General features: G+C 46.3%; 1 protein-coding gene across 1 annotated transcript in view; it reads right to left on the reverse strand.

The window, feature by feature from the left end:
- Ube3c (ubiquitin protein ligase E3C) overlaps positions 1–11,351 on the reverse strand; it is a 139,420-nt gene that overhangs the window by 78,650 nt on the left and 49,419 nt on the right. The window contains exons 3-4 of the mRNA XM_013027202.1: positions 2,409–2,462; positions 514–588 (exon numbers count right to left, since the gene is read on the reverse strand). Of these exons, the coding sequence (XP_012882656.1) occupies positions 514–588; positions 2,409–2,462 (129 nt within the window). The remainder of the gene's footprint in view (positions 1–513; positions 589–2,408; positions 2,463–11,351) is intronic.

Consider the following 11,351-nt stretch of genomic DNA (forward strand, 5'->3'; position numbering starts at 1 on the left):
GGTAGAGTGCTAGCTAGCCTTGAGCTGAAGAGCTGAGGGACAGCGCCCAGGCCCAGAGTTCAGGCCCCACCAAAAAAAAAAAAAAATAAGAACACTACCATATTTAAAATGGGCTGACTTTCTAGTTCTTTCTTAGTTTTAAAGATAATCTATGATTGTCCAAAAAAAGAAAAGTACTCTTTACCTGACTTACGTAACTAACTGCATCCCCTCTGTATTTCATTTGTATAATAAAAATAAGAAAACTTTAGAACTATATTAAACACAACTATTTAAAAAAAAGATAAAATGATGTTATTTGCTGGAAAACTGATGCAATTGGAGGATATCACATTGAGCAAGACAAGCCTCCAAAACAAAATATTCTATGTTTTCACTCATACGTGGAAGCTAGACCTAAAAGACATGCATATTCATAGACATGTACACACACACATCTATTGTAAATGTGTGGAAATGTAACAGTGAAATACACACTCACAATTAATGTAAACTAATAATAAACAAACTTACTTGCTGTTTTCTGTCTCTGTAGCCTCGAATGAATGACTGGATAATTATTGCATTTTTCAATCTTCGCCTTTCCTCCTGAATAATGGAGTAAGGAGGAAAGCAGTTAATTGGTCCGAATTAGTGAAGATGATTTTCAGCTAGTCAGGTTTTAAAAAATCCTAGCTATAGAATTCAGACCATAAAATTCATTCAATAAAGCATGCCATCCACTGAGTCCATCTTCAGTACATTCCACGTCATGTACCAGTATCACAATTTAGTTTCAGGATTTCTTCATCATCGCCCACCTGTCCAAACCCTGTGCCAACCAGCACTCTTCCCTGACTACTTGCCACCATTCATCTAATTCTTGTGCAATAGATGTTCCTGTTCTGTGCATGCGCCCAGAGGGGTAAGCAAAAAAAAGTAGTCAGTATATTCAATGTACATTATGTAAAAACTGAACTACATAACTTAAAGATAAGGAGGGGAGGGGAAAAATGGAACAATAAAAGGAATGACACTGATCATGAAGCATCGTACTCATAACTGGACTTATGGAATTGTACAACTACTTAATAATACAATTTTCAGGAGGGAGGGAGTGAAGGAAGGAAGAAGGGAGGAAGGAAGGAAGGAAGGAAGGAGCCTAAGAGATACATGGGGCACAGGGCCAGAGACAGATATGTTTTCAGAGTGAGTTGCGAAGAGGGAGAGCAGAGCAGAGCACTACTGGAAGGGTAGTGAGAATGGCTAAGAATGTTCCAAAAACAGATGCGGAACATTAGCAAGTACAAGACCCCTGGCTTGCAGTGGCTCTTCACTGAGGGCCACTTTTCCACACAGGAGACAGTGATGAGCGCTGCCATTTTGGTTTGCCCGGTAGAAGTACTGGCAGCATCTAGGGATGAGGCCAGGTGTCCTCCAGGCAAGGACAGCCCCCGGCCACAGTGAACCTTCAGGGTTCACGCGTCCACCATGATGAGGTAGCCAAGTTTTGACCCTGCTGCTGCTCCTTCAGTCAGGAATGCTCTTCAGAGGGCATCTGCTCACCCTCCATGAGTCCACAGAGCCCTTCTCAAAGGCTGCTCCCGGCAGAGCCGCCATGCTTCCACAGCTCTTAGCGCAACCTCACTAGCGCATGCTGTCCACTAACACCCACCTCAGAGCAGGACTCTGTCTGCCCAACACAGGTAAAGCTCTCAAAAAGCTCTAAATCCAAGAGTGAGTTGTTAGAAAAACAAAGCATTAACTCTTATCTTGAAAAGCAGGCCCTAAGAAGTTCTCTTCATTCTCAGTTGTGGTGACAAGCCTGTAACACCTTGCTTGATAAAATGTGAACACTATACTACATTATCTAGAAACCTTATTAGAAAGAAACACAACCAAGAACCCATAACCTTCTGTAACCTGGACTGAGCCCTTCAAGCCTATCTTTTCTTGGAGGGTTACAGAATTAACACTGAGCACATCTGGAAATGTTGCAAAACCCATGTGTGCAGAATTATGTTACAAATGTTGCAAACTCTAACTGCATGCACATATACTTGGTGTCACATCCAGAAATGTTGCAGAAGATAAAAAGTACATACACACAGATACAATGTCACCTCACCCACAATATGTGAAGGTACACATAGATAGAGCAAAGCCAAGACTTCTTTTTCTGCAGTAGTGGGTCTTGAACCCAGGGCCTCCTGGCTAGCACTCTACTGTATGAACATGTCTCCATTTCTGGCTTTATTTTATTTTATTTTTGGGAGGGGGAGAGATAAAGAGTTAAGGATTGCCCCCTCCTACATAGTTCAAACTGAAACTCAGATCTCATGAATGGGTAGGGTTATAGGTGTGAGACACCAGCACCCAGCTGAAATGTAAATGATCATTTATCAAGATTATCACAAAGCTGTTGTTACCTCTCTTTTCCGTCTTTCTTCCTGAGTACGATGTAAAAGAGAAGCCTTTTCTTCCTAAATGCAAAAAAAGGAAAAAAAAAATGTAAGGAAGGCTGTAATACTAAACTTGAAAACACTCCCACCGAAGTTTATAGAATGTTCTGGCCCCAAATGATTCTGCAGACCCTCCAATCAAACTCTGCACCAGACAAGATATCCCAGGCTGGGAGTGCTCCAGGTCTAACTTACAGCACTCAGAAGCTCTCTAAGCACACCTGCTGATGGGGAATTGCACACACGCGTGCGTGCGCGCACACACACACGTGAGCACAGGGAAAACTGGGATCTAACCAATCATCAATGCAATGTACACGCCACAGTTCCACTAACTACCACCCTGAAGGATGGGCCGGCACACGCGTGCTCTCTGGCTCCCACAGCTGCTTAAGGGGAATTTTAATGAAAGGAAACCCATGGCTTGTAGAAAATGTTCACCATAAGCAAAATTTTTGGATAACATACTTTGTAGAAAGAAATGAATAAAGGGAAAATTTTGAAACAAATAAAGGAAAAATACTAAAAGACACGCCTCTTCTCCCCAAACTGGTCCAACCTTTAGTACAGACTTCTAATTTGTGTGTGTGTGTGTGTGTGTGTGTGTGCGCGCGCGTGCGCGCACACCAGTCCTGGGGCTTGAATTCAGGGCATGAGCACTGATATTGAGCTTTTCTTTTTGCTCAAGACTAGCACTCTACCACTTGAGCCACAGCACAATTCTGGCTTTATTTGGTACTGAGGAATCAAACTCAGGGCTTCATGCATGCTAGGCAAGTACTCTACCACTAAGCCACACTCCCAGCCCCAGACTTCTTTTTTTGTAAATTTAAGAGTCCAAAATGCTGCATACACCGATCATAGCTAGATATGCAATGCATATTCGTAATTGCAGAACTCCTGCTGAGGCAGGAGGTTCACCAGCTCCAGGTCCCCCTGGAGTTAGATGTGAGAATCCATCTCCAAACGTAATAGTATCATTTTTAAGCTATACCCAAGCCCACTGGCAGTTAGACCCATTTCATAGACACACCAGCAGGGTGCTGGTGGCTCACCTGTAATCCTAGCTACTCTGGAGGCTGAGATCTGAGGATCATGGTTTGAAGCCAGCCCAAAGCCTGTCAACCACTTATCCCTAATTAACCACCCAAACAAGCCAGAAGTGGAAGTACAGCTCAAGTAGTAGCTCAAGAACAGTGCCCAAGTCCTAGATTCAAGCCCCAGGACCAGCACAAAAGGACAATGAAAGAGAATTGGCCAATTTATAATTACACACTGACATGTAAACCAAGCAAAATATGAGCAAAAGCTTATTAGTGAACATGAAGAGCCAAAGAAAGAAAATCATCCACTGTAGCATAACCAAAGCCAACTTATTTCACAATGAAAGATTACCCATTATTTACTAAATATTGCTCTTTAAATTGGCTTTTTAAACAGTTCAAAGAAAAGCTACAAAAATAATGTGCTCCCTAATCCTGTAAAAGTCTTTCTTTCCCTCCATAACTAGATACAATTATCAGCAGCATTAGTAACTACACCACCCACTTTATTAGAAACTCAGCCTGCATGAGTTCTAGAATGCCACATAGTAAGACACAGTCTTAGTTACTACTGCCTCATCTTCTTCCATCTCTTAGTAGTTTGAACTCAGGGATTTTCGCTCGCTTGGCTGGTACTCTATCACTTGAGCAATACCACCAGCCTAGCTTTTTGCCAGTTAATTGGAGATACAATCTTGTGGACTTTTCTGCCTGGGCTGGCTTGAAATGACCGTCTTCTATATCTCAGCTTCTTAAGTAGCCAAGATTACAGGTGTGAGTCCCTGGTGCTTGGCCTCTCTGCTCTAACAGTGTTTCCCTCTAACTTTCATGTCATGGGAGTGTCCCTCAACTTGGATTTTTCCACATTCTTTCATGATTATGATCACACAGTAACAGTACTATATTTGAACCCACAGGATTTATATCTAACTCCATGGCTTCATACACACGTATGTAAACAACTGAATGAGTAAGGGGAAAATCTCCTGGCTGAACCCAGTTAATGTATAAATACAGGAGAGGGAAAAGGCCAGAATCACCAACAGCCATAGCACTAAATGTTGTAGATGAGATCCTGTGAAGTATACTAAAACTGGTAGGCAAAACTTCAAGGAGAATCAGGATTTACCTGGCCTCAAAGTATCACCCTCAAGGTATTTTTCAACTACCAAGAGAAAGTAAATTCACAGAGGAGAAACCTGCAGTCACCAACCAAGCCATCAGTGCAACCTTCCCACAAACACAACCAACAGGTCAGGAGGCACCCGACACGGTACAGAGGAGGCAGGAGACCATTTTGGTACTCTTGCCAAAGATGCCTTGTAATGTAAATGCATTTATTTCAAGGGGAAGCTTCTATATTTGTGAAGGCTGGTCATAAACAAACACTATTACATTTGAAATGAGAATACTGAATCACAAGGCACTTATTGGTAAATACCCTATCTGAATGTAGGTTCCTCAAGGCTTAGGTTATGAAGATGACATCAAGACCTGCATTTTTTCCCCGTCATGCGGCTTGAACTCTGGGCCTGGGTACTGTCCTTGAGCTCTTCAGCTCAAGGCTAATGCTCTACCACTTTGAGCCACAGAGCCACTTCTGGTTTTCTGATGGTTTATTGGAGATAAGAGCTTCACAGACTTTCCTACCCAAGCTGGCTTTGAACTGCAGTCCTCAGATCTCAGCCTCCCGAGTAGCAAGCCCTGCCTTTTTTAAGCTTTCCCATCAGCCAACAGAGAACCTAACTGGTGTTTACAGCAGGACCAGGGGAACAGTGCTAGTAGCCACAGGAGGGTTTGAGCAGCCTCAAGCTTCTGCTCAGGAAGCCCTGCAGGGCAACTTCCTCGGCCTGTGCCCTTTCTGCAGTGGCATGCGCGCAATGAGGCCAGGGGCGGACGCTCTTCTTGCCTCCACTGCCAGCTGGTTTAGGAAAACTCTCACAGGCCTGTCTGGTAAACATGCACTTTCCATGTGTTCGCAATTCTTTCCCCAGGTGGAGGTGTGTCTCATGGTGAAAGGCTGCCCGTTCCCAACCCCTGGAGACAGGCTTTCCTATGCAGGCTAGGCGAGGCGAGGCCTGAGGGAGAAAGGGACTTGCTCACACAGCCAGCCACTCGGCTGGGTTGTGGCTTGCTTCTCACAAGAACAGAGGCAACAGTCAAGCTTCCCTGTGCACACAGGACTGCCAGCCTGCTTTTGTACCCGAGGAGGAGACTGGCTTGCGCCAAGCTTCCAGAGCAATCTCTGTAGTAAACCCACACACGACCTCTGCCTTGCCCAGCCTGTCCCACTGGCTGTGAAGTCAGCCATACACTTTAAAGGACTTCCTCTCACCTACCGCTACGGACGAGGTTATAAACCCAAAGCACAAGTGGGTTCAGCAATCGGTTCCAGAGAACAGACCCGCTGTTCTCCCGGGACAACAGCAGCTGCTCCACCCATTTGACCCTACATCTACAAATGAATGGACAGTGAGCAAAGTCATCAGTCCACCACTTTGTTTGAGGGTCACTGATCACCACCAGCAGTGGTCCCCATTTGGCCACACAGCAGCCTCAGCTCAGACATGGACTCTGGCGTCTGCTTTGCCCCTTCTGTGGCTGGGCAGGCTCTCTTGGCTGCTTGCTCCCGGGGTTTAACCTCAGCTCTTCCTTAGAAGGGATGCATGGATAGCTTAATCCTAGAATTTAGGAGCATAAAGGGACAGGCTGACTCCGTCAGTCTGTGAAAAAACAAACTTAGGGGGTGGGGGTCGCTCACCCCTTACCATCTATTCAAGAAGTGGAAATAGAGCTGGGAAGGTGGCTCAGCGGTAGAGTGCTTGCCTCACATGCATGAGGCCCTGGGTTCGATTCCTCAGCACCACATAAGCAAAAAGAAAAAAGCCGGAAGTGGCATCATGGCTCAAGTGGTAGAGCGCTAGCCTTGAGCTGAAGAGCTGAGGGACAGCCCCCAGGCCAAGAGTTCAGGCCCCATGACCGGACCCCCCCAAAAAAATGATTATTTATAAGGCACTTAATAATATGAAAAGATAAAAAATAAAAGCAAAAGATATAAATAGTGCACAGGAATATCAACCCAAGAACTTCAAATTAACAGGGCACTTGGTGGCTCACCCTTGTAATCCTAGCTACTAAGGAGGCAGAGATCTGAGGATCTCAGTTCAAAGCCAGCCCAGGCAGGAAAGTCTGTGAGACTCTTATCTCCAGTTAGCCACCAGAAAACTGGAAGTGGCACTGTGGCTCAAATGGTGGAGCACTCATTGAGCTGAAGAGCACAGGAACAGTGTCCAGTCCCAGAGTTCAAGCCCCATGATTGACAAAAAAAAAAAGTCAACTTTACTCATTTTAAGATGCAGGGCTGGGAAGGAGGCTCAGTGGTAGAATGCTTGCCTAGCATGCATGGGACACAGGGTTTGTTTCCTCAGTACCACATAAAAAATTTGTTTTAAAGAAAAGAATGCATTAAGAACATTGAAATAAGGCCCTTACCTTATTTCCTGGACTTGGCAAACGTGAGAAGACAGCAATGTTCAGGAAGGGCATAGAACTGCCACTACCTTCACACACCAACGTCACCTCCTCTAGGTAGTTTGGAAATACCCATGAGTTCAAAGTGTGAGCTGCCTCTGACCTAACAGATTCATTCCAGGAATTTAACCCACAGATAACAACATATTTGAATTTAGGCACAGCAGGGCTCAATATGTCCTGACCTATGTGGGTTTTTTTTGTTTTTTGGGTCCGGTTGTAGAGCCTGAACTCTGGGCCTGGGCGCTGTCCCTCAGCTCTTCAGCTCAAGGCTAGCGCTCTACCACTTGAGCCATAGCACCACTTCCGGCTTTTCTCTTTTTGCTTATGTGGTGCTGAGGAATCGGACCCAGGGCCTCAGGCATGCAAGGCAAGCTCTCTACCACTGAGCCACCTTCTCAGCCCCTGACCTATGTTTTAAACAAGGAAAACACACATAATTATACTCCCAGAATACAACTCTGAGCACCTATGTAAAATCCAAACCAAAATCTGAATATTAACTATTAAGAATTGGAGCCTAGGCCAGGAGCCAGTGGCTCACACTTGTAACCCTAGCTACACAGGAGGCTGAGATCTGAGAATCATGGTTCAAAGCTAGCCAGGGCAGGAAAATCCATGAGACTCTTAGCTCCAATAAACCACCAGAAACCTGGAAGTGGCACTATAGCTCAACTGGCAGAGCGCTTGCCTAGAGCTGAGGGACAGCGCCAGGCCCAAAGTTCAAGCCCCATGACCAATAACAACAAAAAAGAATTGGAGTTTATGTGCCAGGTGTCCAGGGCTTATGCTTGTCATCTTAGCTACAAGAGAATAAAATCTGGAGGACTGAGGTTCAAAACCAGCTCGGCTCAAGTGGCAGAATGCCAGCCAGGAGCAAACAAGTCAAGCAAAAATCTGAGGTTGAATTCAAGGGGTAGAGGTGGGGAACCACTGTAGCAGCTCAAGGTTCTCAGTTTTATTTTACTCATATTTGAAGATATCGTGTACTTTTAAAATTCTGCAGGTCTAGAAGAGTTAGGGATTCTGAGTAGCAGTTATAGCCATTTCACAAAAGCACACTGTGTTTTCAGTGATTGAACCTCTCCCAAAGCCTCTTCCCTTCATACTAATCTCTCCCAGAATCCCCAGCTGAGACACCCACCATCCCTCAAGGGTAAACACCAGCTGGGGGCTAAGTGCTCACCTGTAACCCTAGCTACCCAAGAGACTGAGAACATGAAACTCATCTCCAGCTAACCATTCAAAAAACAGGAACAGTGGCTCAAAGTGGTAGTGGGCTAGCCTTGGGCAAAAGAGCTCAAGGACAGCTCCCAGGCCTGAGTTCAAGCCTCAAACAGAGAGAAAAAAGAAAACAGAAAAAAAGAAAATTGTAAACATCAATAAATGGCAACAGCCTATTTGCTCTGCAAGCATTAGAAGCTATCTTATCTTCTCCAAAAATTAAAGATAGCCGAATTCCAATCCCACAAATACCATTTTCAAAGATAGTTTTATTTATTTTATATATATTATTTTGCCAGTCCTGGGGCTGGAACTCAGCTTCTGGGCTCTGTCCCTGAGCTTCTTTTGCTCAAGGCTGGCACTCTACCACTGGAGCCACAGCGCCACTCATGGCCTTTTCTGTGTGTGTGGTACTAAGGCATTGAACCCAGGGCTTCATGCATGCTAGGCGAGCACTCTACCACTGAGCCACCTTCCCAGCCCTCTTGAGACTCTCATCTTCAATTAACTACCAGAAGCAGAGCTGTGACCCAAGTGGTAGAGCCCTAAGCACAAAGGCTGAGCGACAGCACCTAGGCCCAGAGTTCTAGCCCCAAGATGGTGGTACACACACACACACACACACACACACACACTAATATACTCAAATTCTCTCTCCTAGTCGCCCGATTTTATGTCCCCTCTGGGCATGGGGCAGGCTTGACTTCCAACTCCTACCACGCTGTGGGACACACTCATGTCCAGGCCCTGGGGGCCAGGCCTCTCTCCCAGACTAGCTCCCCGACACCACTTTGCCCTGGTCTGGGTTTGAGTCTGTGGGATCCCTCCCTGTCCCAAGTGGCATGTGCTCTCCTCAAGGAACAAAGTCTACTGACGGCCCAACATCTGCACTCCACCAGCCAAGCGCTCATCCCACAGCCCCACTCCAAGTCCTCTCCACCTCACAGACCAGAATCCAATCCTCCTCGGATTCAAAAGCACAGATGGGGCACCACAGCCCCCTCTGCAGAGTGACCCTCAAGCACCCAAACCAAGGTCAAAAGAAGTCAACTGCAGCCACCCCCCCACCCCCCGGGAAGGTAACACACAGGACCGCCCAGAGGAGACCTGTCTCAGGACACCTTCTGACTGACTGAAAACCTGGTGTCTGGATTCAGGCCTTTGCGTTCTCGGAGATAACATCCTTTCTCTCATAAACATGGGGGTTTTTGTTTGTTTTGTGCCTGTTTTAGCTAGCTTCGTGAACATTTGTCAACCCTGGAAGATTTTCTTCTGGGTAATTACTGCCAATTGAACTACACACTACCATGCATATGCACCCTAACATCAGAAATGCTTGAGAAGACCCAGTACATCTGAGCCAACGGAGTCCAGCAGCTCCTGACCCCAGCGCCCAGCCTCCCGTCAGCCTGGCCGGCCCAGCCCCAAGGAACTCAGGAGCTGGCCATTAATTTACGGGGACTTAACTGCTCACGGTGGAAGTCTTAATACTCTGACAAAATTATAAACGGGCCTTGACTTTTCCTATAGAGCTTTTACAAATAAACACTAAAAATATTCACTGAATTTGAAAAACAAAAAAAGGACATGTGTTACTGGAATTCTAGAGAAAAAGCCCTGGACTGGAAACATGGTCCCAGTATACTCAATGCAATGATGACTAACGACAAGACAGACAAGAAGCGTCTGTTTAATCGGGCCCCACAGAAAGAACAAGGGCCTGAGTGGCTGTATATCTGCCTTTAAGTACTGACATTACGTGTAAACAGAGAAAAATGCACTGGGGCAAGAGGCAGATACTCTTAAGAATCCTTGGTTAGCGAGGTGGTCTGGTTGATCATTACCTCAGGACTGGCATGAAGAGCTCTGTCATGGTAAGCAAGTCTTGCTAGCTAGGTTTGCCCACCCATGCCAGCACTTGTGAGGCTTGGGCAGGAAGATCCTGCGTTGGAGGCCAGTCACCAGGCCCAGCACTGGTTATACAGGGAGATCCTGTCTTTAAAAAAAAAAGTGTTCAATAGCAGACACTTGCTAGTCTACACCAGCAAGGCCCTGGGTTCAATCCCCAGTATGGTGAATGCCTGCAAAACTTGTGACAAGATAAGCATCCATCAGTTTCTGGAATCCAGATGACTATAGGAGAGGATGGCTAAGAGTAAAAAGAGAGATACAAATCAGAACCGGTGTGCTGAGTTTTAAGTCTTCTTTTTTTTTGGTAGGTCATGGGGCCTGTGAACTCTGGGCCTGGGCTCTGTTCCTCAGCTCTTCAGCTCAAGGCTAGCGTTCTACCACTTGAGCCACAGTGCCACTTCTGGCTTTTCCGGCTTATGTGGTGCTGAGGAATGGATAGAACCCAGGGCCTCATGCATGCCAGACAAGCGCTCTACCACTGAGCCACCTTCCCAGCCCCATTTTACTTCTTTTTTTAGTTAACTTATGGGTCCAAATGAGAAGAGTCAATGCTTTTTAACAAAAGGCACACACAAAGGCTGGGAATGTGGTTTAGTGGGTACAGTGCTTGCCCAGCATGCATGAAGCCCTGAGTTTGATTAGTCAGTACCACATACACAGAAAAAAAAAGGCTGGAAGTGGCACTGTGTAGACCACTAGCCTTGACCGAGGAGAAGCTCAGGGACAGTGCCCGCGCCCTGAGCTCAAACCCTAGGACTAGCAGGAAAAAAAATGGCACACACAAAAAGATAATTTCTTCCTGTTGTTGTTTTTCAATAAGGCCTATGTAGAACCACAGGAAAATGAACTCATCATTAGCACCAGTAAACAAAAGCAAAACCAGGAAACCACATCCCACCAGAACTGCTGCGTTAAAAGGACAGGGCCAGGGGCCAGAGGCGGGCCAGAGCAGAGCACTCGGGACCTCGTAGCCCGGCACAGGACCAGGCCCGCCAAGACCCTAGGAAGTGGCCTCTGCCGTGTTCCTAGAGTGGAGTGTGACAGAGAGGTGGGTGCACCCAGGTCAGACCCAAGCTGAGCCCGAGAAGACTGTCACAAAGGACCAGGTGCCAGGGATCCCCGAGCTAACGACCACTCCTGGGAAGGATGGACGCGGGGCAGGAAACAGCGTCCTAAAGTCCTCCCACGGCGGCCCCGCCGT

Source organism: Dipodomys ordii, unplaced genomic scaffold, assembly GCF_000151885.1.
Source record: "Dipodomys ordii isolate 6190 unplaced genomic scaffold, Dord_2.0 Scaffold101, whole genome shotgun sequence".
Taxonomy (NCBI): domain Eukaryota; kingdom Metazoa; phylum Chordata; class Mammalia; order Rodentia; family Heteromyidae; genus Dipodomys; species Dipodomys ordii.